The sequence below is a fragment of the Cygnus olor genome, chromosome 8, assembly GCF_009769625.2.
Source record: "Cygnus olor isolate bCygOlo1 chromosome 8, bCygOlo1.pri.v2, whole genome shotgun sequence".
NCBI classification, from domain to species: Eukaryota; Metazoa; Chordata; class Aves; order Anseriformes; family Anatidae; genus Cygnus; species Cygnus olor.
This window is the reverse complement of record NC_049176.1, coordinates 5,728,291-5,751,961: the sequence shown is the minus strand read 5'-3', so window position 1 is coordinate 5,751,961 and position 23,671 is coordinate 5,728,291. Positions and strand designations below refer to the sequence as shown.

At 38.6% G+C, this 23,671-nt stretch overlaps 2 protein-coding genes across 4 annotated transcripts; one reads left to right on the top strand and one right to left on the bottom strand.

Annotated features, from left to right (window-relative positions):
* Positions 1-1,931: 1,931 nt before the first annotated feature.
* Positions 1,932-11,359, bottom strand: PRPF38B (pre-mRNA processing factor 38B). Its single transcript, XM_040566165.1, has 6 exons — positions 10,681-11,359; positions 7,488-7,556; positions 7,031-7,182; positions 6,886-6,946; positions 4,279-4,502; positions 1,932-4,000 (listed from the first exon to the last, which is right to left on the bottom strand). The coding sequence occupies exons 1-6, from the start codon at positions 11,269-11,271 to the stop codon at positions 3,142-3,144; spliced, it is 1,956 nt and encodes a 651-aa protein (XP_040422099.1). The 5' UTR covers positions 11,272-11,359; the 3' UTR covers positions 1,932-3,141.
* Positions 11,360-14,435: 3,076 nt separating this feature from the next.
* Positions 14,436-22,534, top strand: HENMT1 (HEN methyltransferase 1). 3 transcript variants are annotated; one of them, XM_040566170.1, is made up of 7 exons: positions 14,436-14,445; positions 15,505-15,636; positions 16,474-16,586; positions 17,706-17,840; positions 18,244-18,426; positions 19,165-19,342; positions 20,907-22,534. In XM_040566170.1, the coding sequence occupies exons 2-7, from the start codon at positions 15,520-15,522 to the stop codon at positions 21,315-21,317; spliced, it is 1,137 nt and encodes a 378-aa protein (XP_040422104.1). In that variant the 5' UTR covers positions 14,436-14,445; positions 15,505-15,519; the 3' UTR covers positions 21,318-22,534. The 3 variants fall into 3 exon arrangements, with proteins under 3 accessions (XP_040422104.1, XP_040422102.1, XP_040422103.1); XM_040566168.1 differs by lacking the exon at positions 14,436-14,445 and adding an exon at positions 14,524-14,636; XM_040566169.1 differs by lacking the exon at positions 14,436-14,445 and adding an exon at positions 14,686-15,010.
* Positions 22,535-23,671: the final 1,137 nt, after the last annotated feature.

Sequence of the window (23,671 nt, the reverse complement as noted above, 5' to 3'; positions counted from 1 at the left end):
CCTTACTTAAAGGATGCCAATTTGCTACCTCTTAATATCTGAAATAATGTTCAGCTAATTAGGTAATATCTCCAAAATGAAAGAAAAGTAATTAAGTAGAAGCATATTTCTTAAATTAGTATTATTAGTCCAGATAAGTACTTACCTTTGGAGCTACAGGAAATTTCCATGACAGATTAGGCTTCAAGAGGAATGACTACATAGCTGTGTCAATATGATCAAACATTATGGACACATAGCAAAACGTGGAAACTTCAAGTTCACAATGTTAAACTTATTGCACCTTTAACCTCAGAACAGAGTAATTGAACAGGCTCTTGTCAGAAAGAAGCTCTGTGACCATGCCTCCTGGGAGAACTGTCACAATACCTCTGATGAAGTTTTACAGAACTTCTCCAACAACCAGGAGATAAACGCATGCCGCAGCTTGTACTGCTAGCTACCACATCAGACCTATCAGTACTCCACAGATCTTACTGTTTCTGATCAGAGCCGTTGTGGAAGCTCTTTGGAACTGTTCCTTCAGGTTTCAAGGACAGTCACACAAAATAAAATGGCATCAGAAAGACAAAAAGGAATTAAGAGTCCCTGTACCCAAACCCAAGAGCTCTAAGATACTAAATCCCAATAACTTAAGACAGGTGTCTTGGTTTAAATGATCTTCACACGTTTTGGTCACAAATATTGTGCTATCCACTACATTGCTAGCTCAAGTACACTGTACAGATCAAATCAAGTCCAAGAGTCAAAAAGTCCTATTTATTGAAAAAAGGCAAAATCCTCAAATTATTGCATTTGTAAGAGACACTGGCACGGGCTGGCCTTTGCACAAGCTGTATCAAAATGTTCACTATTGTCATTATAGTAAGACAGCTCTATCCACTTTAAGGAGATAGTTTCTCATGTATCTGGATTTTGTCTGCAAATAAACCAATCCTTCACCATAACTCCCAGCAATGGGAAAAGAGAAGCACTCAAGACATAAGTGGAAATCAGTAATTAATTTTCCCTGGTATAATGAACACTTGCTTTACAGCTGCTCTGCCACAGAATACACTTATTTCAGAAACTCATAGGCTGAAGGTTAAAAGCTTACAAGCCCTCCAGTGGCAGATAAGGTGTTCCATACACATCAAAGCTGTCCTCATTGTTTTGAAGAGATCCTTCCAGACTCTCCTGGTGGACTGCAAAGTTAGTTATCATCTACTAGTCAAGGTATTTCTTGAATGGCCAACATAGCTTTTCTCCTCTGCCACTAAACGCAAGTTCGAACACTGCAATGAAATAACTTGTTGAAGGATATACTTAGTTTCAAGCTCAGATTTTCAATTCAGATAAAAACATAACACCACCTGAACAACCTCATTATCGACATTTCTCAGACTGCTGATCATGGTGACGAAAGACTAACTCCTCGCAAAGCACTAAGTGCAGAGAGGAAGAAAAAATTGAGTTTGTAATTTTTGCTTCCTTAACTCCTACAGAATGAATGGTATTATTAGAAATCAAGCACTTTTTGTTGTTTTTTCTCCTCATGGAGGATTAGTGACAACATAAGAATTGTTTTACTACAGTAGGATTTAAGATAGATATTAAGTTAGTGAATACTCAGGAAAATGGTCAAAAAACCATTAATATTTCAGTATATTATACCTCGATGACCTGCATCAGACAGAAGCAAAAAAGTCATAAACATCAATTTATTCCTACCTTCATGTCACTTCAGGACCATAACTTAAGTCACCCGCACGTTCTTCCCATTTCCTGGGCTACTCCATTTCTTTGTTAGTTACATATTCTACATAAGGTACCTATTACATAAAAGGCCTTATTCATAGTGTCACTTGGTTTAAAATGAAAGATGGAGGAACACAAATACTTCTCAACTGGCAATAAGCATGCAGGGAAAAGCTGAGACCCAATACAAAGGAATTAATTGAGAGTTTATTCCAGATGGTTCTCCTCACTTAGTATACAAGTCAGAATAATCTATCAAATAAACCTGGACTTTAATGAAATGGATTTTGTTTTTCCCTATAATGCATTTTGGTTTTTGCTTTTAACAACCTGTTTAAAAAAAAATCTGCCAGATGAAACGTTCAGCACAAACTGCAATCTTCCTATTTGTAGAAAATATGACTTAAAAAAGGACACTATCAGATAATTCTTATTTTAAATGTTTACACTTAGAAAAATGCTTTGGAAGCTTGAAACTGAAATCTTTTGTAATGATCTTCTTCCTCCTACCTCCCTCTTCCCATCTCAAATGCCTTTATTAGCCCAGGATTACCATAAATGACAGAGTGCAGCTGCTGATTAAAAACATTAAAAGACCACACAAATGGATAAACTGTTTAAAAAAACTGGAAGCTTACATGATTTTTTTTTCCAAACAAAATGCATAGATGGCTACGGTACTCATCCATCAACCTTTACAGTGTCTGCTTGAGGTAGCCTTTCTAAAGGATTACTAAACAAGCCCCAACATAATCTAAAATCTTCGCATCAAAACCACTATCTCCTTCAAAGTCCACTCTCAGTTTAACACCAGCGGTGATCAACAACATAATACATTTTAAAAGCTTTTGAAAACAGCAGGTACAGTGGACATAAATGTTATTCTAAATCTGCAGCCCTCCGTGTACGTTGTATGCACATAAATATCTCAGCTATAATACACATTCAAGATCCATCCCTAAAATAGCCATACTATTATGTAAAGCACAGCCATGCTAACTTCAGGATACAAACCATAATTCCACGTCTACAAAATGCAAGTAGAATTAGTGGCAGTTTATTGCCTCATACAAATTTAACCAACATGGCAACCATGCCAAAGGAATTAAAACATTTTCAGGACATATGTACAGACTGTACATTTCAGAAACATCTGAACAATAAAAATGCAAGAACAATCTCTGCATTACGAATTGAACTAAACAAATGGTTTGAAACCGTCAATGTGTTGAATGGGTTTACAAAGGCACTTCCCTACCCAAAATAGGAAATGACAATCTGCAGCCTAGAGGGAGGTTGGAGAAGAGTGCTCATCAACTACTGCACAATCTCAACTTTAAGAAAAAATAAGCAGGATTTAATCAAACATTTATAGGATTCAATGTGATCCACTTCTGAAAGAGTTCACACAGTCTCATCTTTGTTTTTGTGTTGCTTTTCTTGGCTCTCTCGCTCTGTACTTTGGCTCCTTCGACGATCGTGTTTGTCCGAATGGTCCTTGCTATCACTGGGATCATGTTTGTGGGAACGGTCTTTGCTTCTACTACGCTTTCTAGATCTTTCTTTACTGGGACTGTGGTCTCGTTTTTTGGACTTCTCGACACTATCTGTTCTTCCTCTGCTTCTGCTCCTACTTCGTTTATTTGATTTCTCTTTACTTTCACTTTTATGTTTACTTGATTTGTCTTTGCTCCTGCTTCTGCTGCGCTTACCTGTATTCTTACTTCGACTTCTACTCCTATGCTTTCTTTCCCGGCTTCGACTTCTACTATGTTTTCTCTCTTTTTTGGAATCCCTCTTATCATCCCGGTGTTTCTTGTCATCTTTGTCATCCTTGTGTCTTCTCTCTTCTGTATCACCCTTACTTCTCCTTTCTTTTGATCTTTCCCTAGACCGATCGCTATCTTTTTCCCTCTCGCTACCTCTCTCCTTATCATAATCTCTCTCTTTTTTCCGGCTGCGTTCATTTTCTTTCTCTCGTTCCCTGTCCCTGTCTCGTCTATCTCCTTTCCTGTCACGACTCCGACTACGGCTTCTGTACCGTTCTCTGCTTCTGCTTCGTCTCCGTTCTAGTGTGCGATCAGTACTTCGAGATCTCCGCCTTTCTTTTTCTCTCTCCTTAGCTTCACGTTCTAATCTCTGCCGTTCTCTTTCTCGTTCTAGTTCTCTGTCAAAGCTAGATGATCCATGTGGTTCCCGATGATGACTTCTGCTTCTGGATCTTCTGGGAGACCTCCTGGGACTGATGGATCGCCTTGGAGACCTTTAAAAAAAAAGATATTCAGTAAGAAACACACGCTTTTAAATGCAGGGGGAACCTCTTTACTTTCCATTTTGTACTTCACATACACAGCCTATATTTAATCTTAAATACCAATTATCCCGCAAATACTATAATATCATCTGATCTTATCCATTAGCATCCATAAACAGTTTGGGCTGCTGCCCTGAAACTCATCTCATTGAAAAAAGACATTTCTGGTAGTAAGTCATTCAATATTGAAATTTCAACGTTAATTTTAAAAATAACATGCATATGACCTTGAACGTCTACGTTCTACATGCCGGTCTATTTCTTCCATTCCCTCCTTGCCGTCTTTCTTGATTTTTCTGGGTCTGCTTTTAATTTGTTGGTCGATAGTTTTCTGGACTGGCACAGGAATTCTTGGAAACAACGTGGAAAACCATTCCAGCTTAGTGAGGAAGGAACGAAGCATCTCCCCGATGGTCATAACACAGCCCCCACCTGCCTTCACATCCAAGTCCTACAAAATACAAACAAGAAATATTCTGATGGTCAAAAATATTCTTTACTGACTTTCAAAAAAAATGCTGCTACATTACTGCCCTCTTGAAGTCTCATGATTATGAAAGTTTACTTGTCTTTTATTCTAATACATTTCCTTAGAAAACTCCAAACTCTGTACCCTTTGCATTTGGCAGTATGTTACAGATAGGGCCTGGGACTTAATACAAATGCATGCAGGAACACACTAATCCTGCAGCCATCTGGGTGGTAAGGGACTGTCAATGAAGAGATTAAGACAAAATCCCCTTACGCAGTCTGGTTACATGGTATGATCCTGTGTTTTATATAAATGCCACAAAGTTGAGAAGTCCTCTCAAACTACATTTAATACTTCATTTTGTGGATGCACAACTGCGTACCATCATACCCAACCCTGTGGCCTAAATCATTTAAGAAATGCATCATCGCCTATCTGAAAATGATCATAGAAAAATCTGTAGTACAAAATGGCATCCTAACAAAATTGGAAGCAATAGCAAACCAACTGCCATGAAGCAGTGAGGTTTCTAATTTAGAAATATGTAAAAAAATAAATAAATGAACAAATAATTGGAAACGCATAATCCATGATGACCATTGTCTCTGAAAAGGGTCATTACCGCATGAAGGCCTTCTTGCTATGCCCTCTCACAGCTCAGGACATGTTAGTCAGCTATTGTCAGTCCCAAACCTATAGTGCAAGCACACAAGGAAAGTGAGATTTGTTATCTAAACAGGAAGAGAAAATCTAAATGTAAAACTGCTTGCACTCACACACATTTAAGTGTTCAGATATACAGTATTTCCAAATATAATCGCTGCAGAGATCTAAAGAAGAAAAAAAGGAGTTAAACGTAGCACCTGGAGAGTACGTACAGTTAAACAAAATAAACATAAGAAGCATTTTGAAAGAAACCCTGGGAAGTTTTTCCTTTTCACAGCAGCATGAGAAAAGATGAACTGCTTCCATATACTTAAGAACCAGAAAAAAAAGAATCCTGTAGGTTTAAATAATTTTATAGATAAGTTGGCTTCATCCTGTAATTTGACCAGGAGTGGTAAGAAACTTAAGAAAAACAGCCCCAAAGCACCTTTTCCTACATAATGCAATGCTACTGAAAGCAGCTGGGAAAGAAACACTAATTCCAAAAAACAGCATTCCAATGGGATGTTTTCAACAACAAACAAGTATGTCCCGAAAACCAATCTTCCTGGTAAAGTTTAATGCAGCACTGCAGAGAAGAGTTCATAATAACTAGCTCCACCTAGGGGAGAAGGAGGGTATCACAGCTATGCAATCAAGATTTAAATTATTTTGATTTTGTTATAAACATACAGTAATACAAAGTTACCTGAAATAACTGCTACCTTTGCACATTGTTTTTGAAACTTAACATGACGGAAGCTGTTTAAATACACTGTATTGCAGTCAGATACAGGTATAATTAACACATTTTAATACAAGTATTTGGATATCATTCGCAACTACATGGGAAGTTTCTTGAAGTAGATGCCTACTGTCACACTGAAGAGGGCAAATGATTTTGCCTGTCCAATTCCTAGACCTGGGATGCAATTTTAAACCTGTTAAATAAATACAAATCGCCACACTATGTAACTATCTACCTTGAAACCTCATCCACAAGTTCCTTGTCCTTTTCTCCGAACAGTAAATAGGACTAAAGGCATTATCCTGTCCTACTGCATAATAATGCCACCTTCTTTACTGCATTTTTTAAGTTATCAACTCATGTTGCTTTTTAGTGCCCCCTTAGCAAAGACAGTAAGGTTAATAACATCACTTAACGCAGCAGTTGTTTGTTACTCCTCCCCAGAAATGCTGCCTTTACTTATCCCAAAACATAAAAGCAATTGCCAGAGAGATTTTTTGGTAATTTCATCTTATTCTAAGGTGAATGTTGGTTTCTACTACATACTTTCCACTCTTTACCTGAATACCAACTCCCCCTGTCCCAGTAATAAACAGGAAAGACAAATTTAGCACTCAGTACTTACTATACCTTGTTTAAATATAATGATTTTGTCTTGAAAAAAGTGTACAGAACCCACACTCAGCCTACCGCCCACATTCTGATTTAATAAACCTGTTTTGCATGGCATCGTGGTATTTGACACAAAAACATCCTCATCAATTGAAAATTCCTTTACATCTTGGAAATCCAAGCAAAAAGACCCAGGTCCCAGCTCTGGTCTGCTTTCTGCGTTATTTAATGAAAGAATACAATAACATAATATTATTTGCAGCATTCAAACTACAGCAAAACTTATCAGTCTTTAATCCTAAAGTAGTTATACGAAAAGAAACAAAAGAAAACAAATTATTACCCTTGTCGACATACCTCTTCATCATCAAGAAAGGATTCAAACCAGTCCCATAGATCTGTAGGTGGTTGTGTGTACCTTTAAGTACAAAAAGAATGCAAAAACTTTAATGCAGCTTTCTGTATAGTGAATTTGTCATTAGCTGACTGTATTGACACTTACCTAATATACATAAATCCAAGAGCCCTAATATATGGAGAGTCTGTATGAGTTATAAGGCCCATCACTTGCTTACGGGTGAGCTTCAGTGTAAATAATTTGTAGAGCAGACAAAAGGCAGTAGACACAATTCCTCCAGTTCCAACACCACGGACCTTTAAAAAAAAAGTAAGTGATGATACAGGAAGCCACAAAATCTTTATCCGGTATCTACAAACATATGATAACTAATACAGGATAAATTCTGAATCTACAAACAGAATTATGTGAAAAATGTAACACTACTTGCCTCCAGTTTCAGCTCCTCTGGAAGCAAGGGGAATACATCAACTCTTTGTAATAAATCATTTTACATGTAGGGACTTAGCCAACAAGCAACATACAAGAAGTTTCAGCTATGCTTGGGAAACGTATTCTACCAGACACAGAAAAACTTAAGAAGGCACGTACTTCTACTTACCCCTCCACACATTCCTGTCTGGCCTGCTGTTTTTCTACTCCCCTTTTCCCATGGTTCAACATGTGTAACCTGAAAGGGTGGGGGGAACAAAAGAAAGAAAGTGACAATTATAACCTCCATAATGTTTAGCTGCCTATACAAACCTAATTTAGACAATGGGTTTCCTAAATCAATCTTGAATAGCTTGTTAGAAGACAAACTCAAAACCAAGTCTGCTCTGTCACTAAAGCAGAGCATTTGGCTTTTTAAATTACATTAAAAAACGATAACCCCAAATCATGGATGAAGTAAAAACAGTTACCAAAGCAAGTGTCTTATTCTATACTCCAGTTTCAAATACTCCATGACTAAAACATATCATTATTATTTTCAGCGGTGACTAAACGACCTTTATTTAAACTGTCTCAAGTTCAGTGATACCTGCTGTTGACAAAAATCTAGTCTCTTATTCATAAATCTCATTTATGCAGTGAGCTTAACTAGAAATTTGTTCTGAGCATTACCTACAATTAGAAAAAAATGAAGATGCCTATAACATAGTGTTTTAATCTAAAAGGCTGATGTTATTTTTCTTGTAGACTACGATGATGATCCCGTAGATGATGATCTTGAAGACTGCAATGAAAAATCCTAGGTAAAATGCTTCCTATGTAATAAGGAGTAAAGTTTGCCCAATTCAAATCTTCTTTTGAGATGCATTTAGAGTGCAAGAACATAGTTAGCCATCATTCCTTAAATATGACAATAAAAGTCAAGTTAAAAATCATAAGACTGCCTAAATTATGTTTGAAATAGTGAAATTGAGAGAAGAAACATCTGTTAATGAACAAGTAGACTTCCTAAACACAATTTAAAAGCAGGAAAAAAAGTGCACAGCATACAGTTGTATTATGCTAGACTGGGGATAAAGGCGTGTGGCCAAGATGCACCGTAGTTGAGATATTACAGTTGTTTAACAGTAGAAATTAAAGCTAAGTACATACACAATCACTTGAAATCCTAGAGATACTAATGGACAAAGAAAGCTCCTGAACTGTTTTTGACAGCTGCTGTCTTATCCAAATGGGAAAGATGAGAGATGCCAATACTGCATAATTTGAAATCTACAACTTCCCATGTTATTAGCATCATGTGAGAAGTTCAGAAATGCTACATAAATAATAGTGCATACCCTTCAAATTACTTGGTTTTGCCTCAAACTAAAAAGTACTTTTCATATCCTGTAAAAGCATTAAGTGTGACACTATCACAATAGTAGTTCCCAATTTTTCCTTCTTAAATTACAGTTACATTTTGATCACACAAGTCTTGATCCTTCAAAGACTACTGCATGTGCTCAACTTGTTGGAAGTACACAGATTAAATGAAGCTGAGGAAGAGCACAAAGATGTAAGATCAGGAATAACAAAAGAAGTCACCCATTTTGCAGATACAGAACTAAAACAGATAAACAGAAAACTGGAACTACATGTGAATTAATTTAAGTATCTACAAAGAATCTGTATTTTCAATAATGGATCCTACCACTAGCTGTCTGTGTTAATTTAGAACTTTTTTCCTACATCTCCAGCACCCAACGTTTGATTTTTTTAAAGTGAGCCATTTATTCTGGTTCCTAAAACAAATACACCTAAAAATACTTGTGCTACAGTGGATATTGTGCTCATTAAAAAAGGAGAAAAAAACAGGAAGAAAAAAGGGAGAGACCGTCAGTTATTCAACATGATTCAGGAACCTGAAAATATAAGCAGAACTGAAGTCTTCTGAGTATCAGTTAAGTACCTTAAACCATCGGGCCATTTTCTCCCTCACATCTACTATGTATGAGTAAGTCAGGGTCTGAGCATTCTCTTCAGCATGCACTTTTGCATCAAGTAACTATCAAGTTCAGCAAATCTTATTTATAAGGGATTAATATATTGATATTTAATGATATATCCAAGTTCTTCTCCAATTTAAGATAAAGCCACTTATGGAATGAAACACTAGGACAAGCAAATAGAACTAGCTGAACTATTACAGTTGAGCACTACCAATATAAAGGTAGATCACATCAAGTATTTTTGACTTCATCTGAAAAGATCCATGTAACAAATGTTATGTTCTCAAATTTTCTCCAAATGTCTTCAACTAATTTTGAGCTCTTGACCTCATCTGCAAAAATCAACTTTGCTGTTTTACATTCCAACAGAACAAATATATTTTATCTCATATGCAGCAAGCGCTAAGTTAACTAACAAGCTTTCTCTATAATCTGTTACTCAAAGTACTAAAAAAAATTAAGTAGTCTGCTCAAAGTGCCAAAGTCCAATCAGAGATATGTTGTCATTCTGCGGAAAAACATACTGTCTTCATAAGTGCATGCAAACAACGTCAAAAATCTCAAAATATTTCCAAGGAGTTATTTTTCACAATTATGGTGACTTGACTTGCCTTGGTTAAACGGATGCTTTTTTTTCTTTCAAAGGACTGAAATCTGTTTAGTGACACAGTAACGTTACTGAGCAGAATCAACATACCTCAGAGAAAATCCCCATAATATCCTACATACAGCTGACTGAAAACAGCAACCTGAATTATTTAAGTTTTGCTCTCATTATCAGAACAAAAAAATGAGGCTGTGTTGATGAGCATTAATTATGCATACCTCTACCTGGGAGAGCGGCTTGATGGAAGCCTCGCTGCAAAACTGATTCAATCCTGGTAACAAAACAAGAACTGAGACAGGGGTGCACTGACGGTTATTTTCCCAGCACATCCAACCTAATGCCAAGAGCAACGCTGTAAAGAAGTGGGGTTTGACTGGAAAGAGAGCTAGTGAGGAATTCCTGATCTAACTGAGAAAGAAGGCCACATGCAAGCTCCTGCTGAGACCACCTACTACCATGACCGTACTTTCTGCAAGATCAGGTCCCCTCTCGACTCGGCGCCTGAGGCAGCAGACCTCGGACGGCCATTTCATCCCCTCCGCCCTGACTCGGGCCGCCCTCTTCAGAACAACTCCGCAATCCCAACTCGTACGGGAAACAGAGCTCCTTTAGAAGAGCAAGAGAACAACACTCTGGATTCCCCATGTCCGCGACAAAAGCGCCTTGCTGCCCCCCTGCCGCAGGACGAGGAACAGGGGACGAGGCAAGCCGCCGAGAGGGCCCCCCCGGGCCGCCGAAGCCTCCCCCCGCGGCGGCCCCCTCACCTTGAAGTAGATCTCGTCCACCACCTCGTGGTACGTCTTCAGCTCGTAGAGCTGCACCTTGAAGTAGGGCGACGAGAGAATGTTGGTGAGGATCATGGGGTTGAGGTTCATGGTCTTCTCGTTGCCCCACAGCGGCAGCACGTTGCCCTGCTTGCCGGAGGCCGCCGGCTTCGGGGCGCCGCTCTGCAGCTGCTGCTGGCCCGGGGGCGCGGCGCCGGGCTGGTGCTGGGCCGCCTGCTGCCCCTGGCAGTTGCCGGCGCCCACGGCGGGGCTGTTGTTGGCCATGGCGGCGGCGCGGGGCCTGCGGGGCGGCCGCGACGGGACGGGACGGGCGCTGCCTCCGCCGACTGCCGACAAGATGGCGGCCCCCGCGGAAGTGACGCCTGCGCCTTCCGGGGCCGAGCCCGCCAATCCCCGCGGGGCAGCGCGGCGGCGCCGGAGGGAGGGGCCCGGGGAGAGCGGGAGCGGGGAGGGGAGGGCGGGGAGCGCGGGCCCCGCCGCCTCAGGAGCCCCCGGAGCTGAGCTTAAGCGCCCGTCTCTCTCTGAATTTGGTGACAGCGCCGTGGGGAGAGCCGCGACAGTCACGGCCATTTAACCATCTGGGAGGGCAAAATGGCTGGGTTTAGGAATCATGTTCCGCTTTTATGATAATTGGTAACAGGAAACAAAAAAATTCTCCAGTTTTGCCTGGAATATCTGAGAGACAAATTCAACTTAAATTGTCAGGTTATATTTAACTTATTATTCTGGGGTTTCCCACAGTTTTTTCATTGCATGTTGTTGTAAAAGCAAAAAAACCGTACCACCACCTAGTCACATACTTGGGTTTAATATTTTAACCTTAAGAACAAAAGGGAGACAATGCAAGATTTAGGAGAATAGCAAAGACTGCAAACATCAAATGACTGCAACAAAACTGAAATTCCACCAAAGTTACTGCAAACTGTGCATGGTGGAACAAAACAAACTCGGTTGTACACACAGACATGAGATCCAGGTTGCTCAACTTGTCATGAAATGAGTGCAGGGAGAAGTTGATATGGAAGCATCCATGGAAATCACCTCTCTACACTGCTGCGATTTAACACCAATTTAGATTTTGAATTTAAAAAACAGGAAATTAATACCACTGGAAATAGCAATATGCTACCTTCACTCTTCATTACACACTGAAGATTCAAGACCTGAGAAACAGTATTTCATCTTCATTACTCTGGTCTTTTAATCTACCTTAGAGCAGTGCTCATACTATAGCAGAAAAGCATTATCAGACCACGGCAGTTAACAGTTTCTCTAAACTGCCTGCTCTGGTATCTAGACTTCTCATTCCTGTTTTCTAAGAATAACTTCACCAGCCGCCCTTCGGCCTGCTCTTCCATGTCATCTAATTTCCAACAATTGCAGGACTCTACTGTCATCATCATCATTGCTTCTGCAGTAAACATCCACTTAATCTTCTACAAAATTAAAAGAACTAATCACAAAATAAATTCTGAGATAGAATCTTCATAGCAATAAAGTAATCTTATTCTGGAGACAGATAGAGTAGTAACTTTACTTTGAAGCTGAGGGGTTTTTTTTTGTTTAGCATAGCCTTGACTCTTTGAGCATGTCCTTCATTTTTCTTGCATAATCACTTCAAGACAGCTTGCATTTGTTATCATTTATATTACCACAATTGTTTATTCACATATTTCTCTTTTCCTCTTGCAATATTTAGTATGTTCCAAAAACTCAATGTTCTTCCTCTGTAAAAGTTATCATTTTTGTAATTCTTATACAGTTCCTCTTTTGTGGTGATGCCGCAAGCTTAACTTTAGCTGGAACCTATAATCCATTTGCCTCAAATTAGGTTTTCTTCCCTCAGGCATCCCAGCTGGTCTTCATACAGAATCAGAGCCAAAGAAAAAAAAAATCAACAAGAAAGTGATTTTGACTTGCAAAGAGTAAGGAATTACATATAATTACAAAAAAGGAAGATGATGGTGATGTGTGTAAGACCTCACTTCTCATTCACATAGATTAATTGAGAATTTTTCTGGAACAGGCATGATCTGTTACTTCAAGTTGAGAAAAAAGACGGTAATACTTAGTCATAAAACATCCTTAAATTTGGTTTGAGCAGAATGATTGTTAGCTCTTGAATGATAGATTAAACAGTACCGATATGTGGATTTTCCTGTCAAATGTCAGTGTGGACTAGTGTCTTCTGGCAGCGGCACTGCATTAGCTTTCTTTTGCTATTGTATTTAATTATATGTATTGCAACTTTAAAGGGAAAGTACAGGAACTGTACACAGTTGTTTTTCTCATCCCAATTGCATTAAATAAATGTCAGCAGTTTAGGATTTCTTAATTAATGCATTTCTACTGTGAGATGCATTTCTTTATTTATAACCACATAATTTGTTGCTTTCTTTGTAGTACAAATAGAATTAATTTCATAAGAATAACCCACATAATTTTGCTGGAATTTATTTTCTGATAATTTTGAAGGATTCACAAACAGCAGTACATTTTGGAGTACTATTAGAAAATTGTACAAATTCATAATGTATTATTATAAATAACAGAATCTATAGAATATTTAAGCCAGGCAACACAAGACTAATAATGAACTATATAATCTCTCTCTGAGGTAGAAAAATATTATGTACAGTTTATAGATGGTAAAATTGAAACAGAGATACTAAATGATGGTTCAAGGCTAAATAATAACAGCCAAAAAGAGCAAATGCGTTATAAAACACAGAGCTTTCATCAGACATTCTGAGTATCAACCTATCACATCTTGCTCACGTGTCCTTGTTACAGTGTGTTTTCTAAAATCAAAACTTAATTGAAAGGTAAAATGAATTTACTAGATTAATCAGAGGGATTTCATGGGAATTCCTGCCCAGGCAAGTGTTTCTATGCATGGCCAGCTTTGGCTGTATGGGTCTTTAAGTCTTCTGGGAGGAAAAATCCTACAAAAAATGATTGGTCAGGTTTTGTATATCGTTTAAAGTAAATTTTCTGTATGATTAGAGATTGGTAATAGTGCAGCACTTATTTAAAGCCTGTTTGCAATCCAAATTCTGTTTGGCTTACCAGCTCTCAGGCTGCCTTGCATATACTGTGGTTAGCACTTGAGCTGTTATAACGAAAGGAGTTGTAAAATTGTAGACCTGCTACTCACACCAGAAGTGACTATGAACAAGAGGCCGCTACTGCTGCTCAAAGGTAACCAAGGGACCCCTTCCACTAAGTTGAGATCCCTTAAGAGCTGTCAAGACAATCCTTTCTCAAGTATCCTTGCATGACTTTCCCAGCCATTCACTACCCCAGGTAACTTGCTGCTAACTATGTACGCTCGGTCTAGGCCAAATCCTGCAAATCTTAAAGACGTTAGCCAAGGTTCAAGGTTAAGTCGTCACAGGTGAATACCTATATATTTATATATGAATATCTATTTCTAGTACCCCCTGAAAACTGAAACGGGAAGCACTGAACTGTGCTGTAATTTAATTAACAAACGCGGTGAATGCAAATCTTCTCAGCAGGACCCTTCCTTCCCCCAGGTCGCAGCCCCCAGCCCTGAGCCCCCCGTCGGAGGCAGCCCCACCCTGGGCTTAGGGGAACGCCCCGCACGGTCGTTAACGCCGCAGGAACACCATTCCTCCCTGCCTTCAGGTTCGCTACGCACGCAGGCGGCTCCCTGAGGGACGAGCTCCACCTGGCCCCCTCTCCACGAACGGGGGCTCCCTCCTGCGCCGCCTGCGGGAGGTGGGCGTTAGGGGAGAAGATGGAGGGAGGCTGTGAGGGGAGAAGATGGAGGGCGAGGCGCCGGTGGGAGGGCGGCGGGTGCTGAGGCGGCCCGGGACGGAGCCCGAGGGCGGGCGGCGAGGGGAGCCCAAGGGGCGCCCCCAGGTCCTGAGGTCCCGAGCGTGTAAAGGCGACTGCCCTGAAGGCTGAGTGTGCGTAGACGAACAGACGCATCCACAGCCGTGTTCGGGGACCTTTACACCTCCACAGGGGGCGCCCGCAGCCTCGGCCCAGCCTGCTGCCCGGGGGGCGCTGAGCGGAGCCCGAGCCCCGCCGCCCTTAGGGAGCAGCCTGCCTGGGCCGGGTTTGTAGGGTTGGTGGGGTGAATCCTTGTGTGGGGTTCACGTGCGCTAAAGCAGAGGTCTTTGTCGAAGATGGGAGAGTTGGAGTTAAGACTCCAGTGCCATGCTGAATCGTTTTATAATGTGTATAAAATGCAGGCATTAATAAGGAGGTCACGGCCACGGTAAACCTAAAGGCTAAAGCCCAGCACAACGGGCCCTCTTCGGTGTTGGAGTAATGCCAGGTATTGCCTGCCGGTTGTTGCATTGCACAAATTGTAGTGAGCTGTGCATACGGAGATCTGGATATAAAGTCATCTGAACAGTAGGAGAAAACATGTAATAGGTGAGGGACAAGGAGGCACTGACCCGAGCGAGAATTTTTTTTTTCTGTCCATGATAGAAAAGTTAAAGAAGACTTTATGTTGTAGTCATGTCAACACCATGTAGGATGTCCGTGTTCTGGATGGAGAAGCACAATAAATTATGAAACTTGCGTTTTTAAAAATGTATATAATATATGATTGCCTTATAAAAAGGTTATTCACATCACTATACGTGGATGGGGCAGCTACAGCCCAATTGTGCTAATTCCTGTTTTTTTGTCATTCTGTAAATAGAACAGGGATCAGGTCTTCCCCTGCTTAATTGTGAATTTGTTGCCACTGAAGACAGCAAATTCTGTATTTTGACATTACAGAGTACTTAAGAAAATATTTTTGTTTATTTAGTATTTTAGACTTACCAAAATACAATGGATAAGAACTTTCAAGAAGAACAGTGTACTGGCGTGATCAAATTCACACCACCACTGTACAAACAACGTTACCAGTTTGTTAAAGACTTAGTGGGAAAATACAAACCTAAGAAGGTTGGTATATTTTGTCTTTTTGCATTATAAATTTGAAAAAAATATATATTAAGTATCTCAGAAAGGTGGGAAATGACTAGGTAATCCGGTGACTAATTAGCAAGCAACAGTACTGGAGGAGCTGTTGTTAAAACAGAACTGCTTTAAGAGAAATCTTATGATCTTGTTTGTTTGTTTTATCAGGAGTTAATATAATTAATGCTAGTTGATGGGAAAAGGGGAAATACAAACAAGAAAAATGCCTTAGCCTATCCTGGAGAGTAGTTAGCATTCTGGTTGTAATTTAATGTGGAAGACTTTGGTTCAAGTGTCTTTCATCATAGTGTTTTTGTTTTTTAAAAAACTTCCTTAAGCTTTTAGGTCCACGTACAGTATTGGGTTTACATCATCATTCGCATAGATGCTTTCAGATGAGAAGTGACATTAACAGTGTAGGATTATGTAAGGCTAACTTTTCTCCACCTAAAAGTCTAATTGATGACTCCTGTTCCTCCTCCAAGCTATCCTGGGGCTGGTGAGCCTACAGCTTTAATACTTACTCCCTCAAATCACTAGAGTATGATATTATGCCTTTGTGTGGAAGGCATTGTCTGGAGTCAGTGAATGATGTACATGTTGTTTTATAGCTGTAATAACAAAAGGTCAACCCCCTTTAAGCATCTTGTAAGATCCTCATATTATTTTTAACATTTTCTTAACTTCGTCAAGGCTGCTAGAAGTTAGGATTGTGAAACATTTTATCATTAAAATATTTTGATTATAAATACAGAATTATTTATGAAAGTCTCAAATTATTTAATGTGCAAGTGCTCCATATTTCTAATATCTAATTTACAGGTGGCAGATCTAGGATGCGCAGACTGTACACTTCTCTGGATGCTGAAATCCTACAATTGCATTGAAGTGTTAGCTGGGCTAGATATCTGTGCAAGTGTGATGAAAGAGAAGATGTAAGCTCTTGCATTGTGTTTTTTTAAGGCTTATGTTTGGTTTGACCTACTGGCAAGATACATAATTTATTGTCAGTAATTTCAAAATGAGGGTAAATGCAGAAATACCAGCTTAGCAAATGGAGAGCTATCCATTGCTAATTGGTTATGATGCCGCTGCGTCAGATCTGCTGGGAGGATTGCTGGGCTTTAACATCCCCTAGTGCAGCAGAAGGCTATGCTCATGGAGTGGCCATGAAGGTGTGTACATCTAAGAAATACACTGTTTGGAAAGGTACAAATACCTTGTGTGTAGCTGTTATTCAGTTTATGCTCACACATCAGATAATTGTATGCAAAACTGATCTTTTTGAAATGGGCGTGTTACGCTTCTGGTCACTGTGGTGGTGCCGTCATTTTCGTTCACCCATTTGAAATGGGAAGGCTAGCTCAGTGTTTTGTGTTTGACTTATAAAGCTCTAAAACTTGAAATTTATATGATGCTTGAGGCATGGGGCAGACTTGTGAGGAACACTAAAGTTTTTCTCTTGAAAGCTGTTTTCAGTTCAAAACTTGATATGGTTTCAATGAATATGTATGATCTAGATGCTGACCCTGTCATTTGCTCTTTCCCAAGAATGAAGAAAATAAGCCTTTTATTAAGTTTAATGTTTATTTGTATTTTTTTTCTGATGTAGTATTTCAGAATTAAATTTGCACATATATTTTACTTTACTTTCACTTCTTTTTACTTTTTTTTTAATTTGAAAAAATATGTTAATATGCTTGCTTCATAACTTCTCCCAAAATCCTGTAAAGCAGGTCTAAAACAGACTTACTGTGTTTCTAGAGTTGAGCTATTGTCAGAATTTACAGTATCTTCTCGGTGCAAGTGCCTTGAATATACTGCAAGTTTTTGTAAACTTGAAGGACAATTGCTGGCTTAATTCCTCTGCTCTTTCTGTCCTATTGCAGATGGTCATCAAACATGTTTTTTTTTGTTGTTGTTGTTCTGTAAATATTTAACTTTTTGGAGATTTACGAAGTATCTAGGTAGGGTATTTGCTAGTAGAGTTGCATGCAAAATTTATCTTGTCCTAAGGTCCTTTGTATGGTATCATGTTTTTAATGCTTTTGTAGGCATAGGTTGTATCCTCTTCCTGGTGATTATTTGCAGCCAGCTGAAAGATCCCTAACAGTTACACTGCATCACGGCTCAGTTGCTCATGAAGATCCCTGCATGCTTGGTTTTGACTTGGTAACATGCATTGAATTGTGAGTATTAGGCCAACATGCTGTGTTTTTCTGAACTCATTAGGGTTTAAGAATTTTGTTCGTAATCTAAACAAGACTTGATCAAACCTCTCAAACAGAGGAGTAGCGTAATGTGCTATATTCTAACTTGTGCTTAAATTAATTACACCAAGAAATTCAAGTGGTGCTAGCTCATTGTGGCAAAAGATGTGTAAAAGAGTACAAAATGCAAGAGGGGGTCTACTCAGACAAAAAAAACCCTTGAAGTTGCCAGTCAGCCACACTACCAGTGCTAATGTTGCAGACCTAGGTTTAAAATTACAAGGTATGGTTATGTGTTTTTCTTGTTTTTAATTTGACTGGCTAAGAAAATTAAAATGCAGTAGGGCCTTTTTTAAGGACATATGTAAATGTATGCTTGCAGGATAGAGCACCTGGAAGAATCAGAGCTAGAGAAGTTTCCTGAAGTGGTGTTTGGTTTCATGGCTCCAACCATGGTGGTTATCAGTACTCCAAATTCCGAATTTAACCCCTTGCTTCCAGGAGTGACAATTTTCAGGCATCAAGACCACAAATTTGAATGGGACCGAGCACAATTTCAAAGTTGGTGAGTTTACTAATCATATGCAGACAACTTTGAGTGCTAAGTAATGTGAAAGAGGAATATAGATTAAGAGTGGTTTGTATATGTGGCTTGCTCTCAGAGTTTGACACCTACTGATTTGGTGAAATGTTTCTTGGCTGTTGTAAATAGTATGCTCTGTGGGTTTTGTGTTTTATGATAAGTTGGCTTGCTTTTACTGTAACTGCTCTGCAAAAAAGTATTTAAACTTTTTTATGCATTATCATTACAGTTAATGCATTTCAAGTGTAAAGTACTAAAGAAGCCCTCTCACATAGTAATACCCTGCTGTAGAAAAGCTTCATGGAAAGAGAAGGGTTCTGCTATGTATGGTGTGTAATCAAAGCACTCAATTACTCTGGGCCTTTCTGTAATAGCACGTGAGCAGATTTATGAAATAAAAATTTCAATAGAAGAATGGTTTCAATAAAGTTAATAAAGTCAATAAAGTTAATGATGGTTTAGTGGATTGTTGCACAACGAAAGACTTGATGCAAAACATGCAACCATGAGAGGGTTGAACAAGATACAACAGTAAGTTTTGGTTGCCTAAGTTTCTGATACTAAATGATTCAGACTGGTAGGAATATGATTATGGCTCTGATCCAGCAAAAGCTTTTATAGTGCTTATCTTCAGGCATGTATTCTGTCATCTGTGGGCATGCATCTTTATCGCATTAAAGCTGAATATTTAGTATGATCAAAACATGTTTTCTTTCTTAGGGCTTTAGATGCTGCTAAACGCTATGATTACTCAGTGGAATTTACTGGTGTAGGGAACCCCCCAACAGGAATGGAGGATGTTGGGTTTTGTACCCAAATAGCCGTGTTTGTTAAAAAATATCCTCAAACCAGTGAACCAGCACAGTCTAAGAAACCCACTGAAGCAGCGTACAAAACAGTAAGTATTCTTTTTTTCCTTTAGGAAGAGGAATATAGAATTAAACTTCCTATGACCTGCTGGTGAAGCTGTTCTTGCTGTAGTCTACTGTTGCTATCTGGTCTTAGCTCCAGTTAACAGACACCAATCACCTCAAAAAACTCGGAGTCTACGATTTGTGTTTCTAATTGTACAAAGGCCTTTAACTTCTCAATTATTTGCTAAATAGCAATATGGATAATTATTCTTGTTTTACCGGACTGTTATCCTTAAAATGAAAATTCTCCTTTCTTATAGGTATACTCTGACACTATAATTGTTCCTCTAATCACTTTTTACTTTATCATAAGGCTGTTAAGACTGTTGGCACTGATACAGACTGTTTCAGATGCGTATAAAATAAAAAGCATGAATAAGTGTTTCTAAAAATGTATGTTTTGAAGAAGTGCATAGCCTTGTCAAATATATTACTTAAGGAAGGCGTTTTCCTGAGCTTGCATTGACAAGACCTGTTTTCTGTGGTTGGCCTTACTGTCTAGTGTTTGTAACACCCTAACCTCAGGGTTTTCAGCTAACTGGTTCGGGCTTTTTGCAAAGTCATAGGATCTTGCGAGGTACCCCATTCTCTAGTGGTGCACAGGAAATCTTCCTGTTTTTTGTTGTTGTTTTTAGCACTAAATGGTTTGAAGCTTTGTGTTAAAGGTTTGTGTATACCTGTTTTTCAGAAAACAAACAAAAAAATACCAAAACCAACAAAAGACCTTTTTGGACTGATTGTTTTATGATTAGATAGGTACACGTAGTTCTTTGTGACTGAGGGACATTGGTTTCAGTGACACACTTCTGTGTTCCCTTGCTATGCTCTTAGGACTGGTGTAGATCCAACATTTTTATGTAGTTGTGTAACCATTTTGTGGGAATAAATCAACAGTTCAAGATCTCATCAGAAAGTAATAAGAAATTGTTATAGACTCCAACTTCAGTGGCAGTGTTTGGTAGTGTTTTGGTATAAAGCAGTTACTAGTAAGCTAGTGGGAATGAGGTTGACTACCAGATTTCTTTAACTTCTGGGAGTATAGCTCAACATAGAACATAAAACATGTTCAACGATTTTTGATGTCACAATGTTTTTTAGCATTCTCCGCATCTGAGAGAAACTTGTAATGGTTTGCTCTGAAAACAGAATAAAAGGCATATTTGCAGTCCCAGTTTCTAGATTAATTTAGAACCTAAGTAGCTGTGGAACTGTCACCAGAGCCTCATGATCAGTAACGTGTGAAGAGAGTGACTAAAAGGAATTAAAGAATTGCAGGGCTTTACCTGGTCTGATTTAAAAGTACAACTCGCAGATTAAAGCCTGATTTTTATTTTTTAATTTATTACCTTTTCTAATCACCGTTGTAGTTGTGATAGATAAAATCAAGTCATATTGTCTAGTTTTTCAGTACCTGAAAATGTTTAAAGTCCAAAAATGAAACAGGACTGAATCAAAGTGGTTTGCATTTTAGAAGCTTTTTGACAAGTGAGTGTTTAAAATCTGAATCTGTGGTAATAAGTGTTTTGTATGTTCCTGCATGTTGTAAAGGTCTTCAAAGCAGTGTATCCAAGTCTTAAAGATGAGAAGTACCTGCAGAATGCAGTGGTCACTGAAGTTATGTTCACAGCACATGTCATTAAGCGAAGTCTGCTGGACCATTTAGTGTCAGAACAGGAGAACTATAATGATGATCCTACTGAGAGAAAATTGCAACTCCAACGTTCAGTGAACTGTTTTTCAGAAGATCTTGAAACACTGGCTGTTGAAAAAAACATGAAGCCACTTACCAATGGAAGTGTGGTTTATATACCTCTAAGAAAAATATTTTCTTTTCCCAAAGTGAATCGACTTTGTGGCACCTTTGAGAAGTTACGCGAGCTTATTACTGGGAAGGTCACACTGAGCAGTGATGGTTCTGCTGTGGTGCTCAATACTGAACATGAAAACGAAGAGAATTAGATCACAGATTTCTCATTTAAAGTTAAATTAAAGTAATGAAAGCATTGACTTTAATAGCTGTAGAATGGTATGTTTTGTATGCTAACTATAACCACAAAATCATTCTTAAACTTCCCAGTTGTGTATCCCTCAGCACCTCTCTCACTTACTGATAGATGAATGGTTCTGACAAAGATTCATAATCACACTTCAGATTTTGAGGTGGAGTATCAGGTGCTAAAAAAGAGTTAACTTCATGAAGAAAAATTAATTGTGTGTTTGCCATTACGATGTTGAAGCTATCATGACTAGACTCTTCTTGGTAATCTTTTGCTAGCTTCAAGGACAGTTGATAACACAGAACTACGTTGTTATGCTGAATAATAGTGTCAGACATAGATTTAGGGCAAGGTTGTTTTTTGTTTTGTTTTTAATAGAATAAAATTTATGAATGCCTTTTTCAAGATGAGCATATGCCCAGCCTTGGTAAAAACCAAATGTTATTCTAGGTAGATGTCTGTGACATTCCAGTTTAAAGGTCAGTAAATTCAACAATGGCAAAAAGTACAAGGATGTTGAATTTAAGGTGTCAAAAAAGGGAGATTTAGCCCTGTTTCTTTATCCAGTCTCTCGTTAACTGCTGGTTGGGAAAATAATATGCATCTAGCAACTTTCCAGAAGCTGAATTTCAGTAATTTGAAACTGCTATCTTTGACTGTTCTGTTTTTGAAAAAATAAAAACCCCATCATTGTGAATGCCAACGTGGACCCAGTTATGAAAAAAATCTGCTTTTTCATGCATGTAGAGATGGTTAATTAAAAGGCTGCATTTATCTTTCACAATATCATTGGCAGCTTGGAATAAGCTAGTATTATTGGAACTGATTGATGTTTGTGAAACAGGATTTTTACAGCTTTCTGAAAATAAAAAAAAAAATAAAATGTGTAAGCCATGACTGTTTCTTAGAGAGGATGGTTGCATTCTACCTTACAATTTTTTTTGAGTTTGTTAAGAGTTGGTCCAGGTGAGAGACTAGGCATAAAAGGAAAAGGCAGCCATAATTCTCAGAATTGAGAAGTGGTATGTAGTCTATAGCAGGCTGTGTTTCAAGGAAAAAAGAATTACTTACAGGGTTCTGTCTGAATAATTAAAAAAAAAAAAAAAAAGCTTGCTTAAACTTTCCCTTGTGGGAGATTGTTCTCCCACAAAAGATAGACATGGATTATTAAAAGTAATATACTAGTTAGAAGTATTTATTAGAATTAATTAAAATTAATCTTGAATACAATATTTAGAATGGTTTCACTTTTGAAAATGAACTTGCCATACTTTATATGTTATAAAGTAAGCATAGCTGTTTGAGAGTGGGCATAGTAGCACTGGTTTGCTATTAGAAAATCTCCACAATTCACTATATGGTTTAGCGTAGTTAGGTTTTTGTACCACGGAGCTTCTTCCCGTGTAGTCTCTTCTTGAAACATTACTTCTTCAGTGTGCTTTGTAGCATGGTCAATTTAGAGGATCAAGAGGATCTGTCAGATTTGGAATGATAGGTGCTTTGAATGCTGTATTCAGGTAACATCTAATTACAGGGATGTCTCGTGAACAGCCAAGAGCGTATACAAGTACACACTTGTCTTCTGCAAACATTGTACCCCTAAGTCTTCATAGCTCTATTTGGAAAATGGATTAGGTGAATATTTGGTGGACTGAGCTGAGGGACACAAACAGTAATCCAGTTTGTAAGGGCTTGATGAATTCTATCTTCCTTCTTTGTAAAAGGGTAGAGGTGTTTTTTTTTTTTTTTTTTTTTTTTAATGATAGGTCGGGCAAATATCAGCTCTTATATTCTTGCTTATTCCTTTCCTGCGCAAAAACCTAAAGTCAAATGACAAATGTTTGGCCATATCTGTTCAGTGTTCCTTAGTACATGTATGTGTACTGAAACTGAAGAATCTATTACATATCATATACAGACCTATTTGGAATATATACATTTTAATTGAGACTGCTACCTTTTAGTGAAATAAGCAATATCATTTTGTGTGCCAGCTTTCCAGGTTTCCACTGGCTTAAATCAGTTTTAATCAAAGCCGCCTTTAAAGGATTGAGTTAATAGTCTTTTCCGGAGCAGTTAAGCCCTCTCACAGAATTCATCGTGCACAGCTCTCTGTTTATCACCTTGATGTTTCTGTTATTAGGCCTTCACTGTGTCACATTTAAACTTGTAGTATGAAACCGATCAAGGTCAATTATGATGTCTGGAATCAAGATGCTGAAAAGAAGTTTATGAAGAGTAGATTTTTTTTTTAAGTTGCATGTGGCAATATTACCAGAAGATGGCACACGCATCTCAAAACAGATCAACCTTAGG

Excerpts from the sequence above, each read along its gene's own strand:
- PRPF38B (XM_040566165.1), bottom strand. The coding sequence starts at position 11,271 with ATGGCCGTGACTGTCGCGGCTCTCCCCACGGCGCTGTCACCAAATTCA. Across the intron at positions 6,947-7,030 it reads CTTGGATTTATGTATATTAG|GTACACACAACCACCTACAG; the intron begins GTAAGTGTCAAT and ends TTGTACTTAAAG. Across the intron at positions 4,001-4,278 it reads GTAGAACGTAGACGTTCAAG|GTCTCCAAGGCGATCCATCA; the intron begins GTCATATGCATG and ends TTTTTTTTAAAG.
- HENMT1 (XM_040566170.1), top strand. The coding sequence starts at position 15,520 with ATGGATAAGAACTTTCAAGAAGAACAGTGTACTGGCGTGATCAAATTC. Across the intron at positions 16,587-17,705 it reads AGTGTGATGAAAGAGAAGAT|GCATAGGTTGTATCCTCTTC; the intron begins GTAAGCTCTTGC and ends ATGCTTTTGTAG. Across the intron at positions 19,343-20,906 it reads CTGAAGCAGCGTACAAAACA|GTCTTCAAAGCAGTGTATCC; the intron begins GTAAGTATTCTT and ends CATGTTGTAAAG.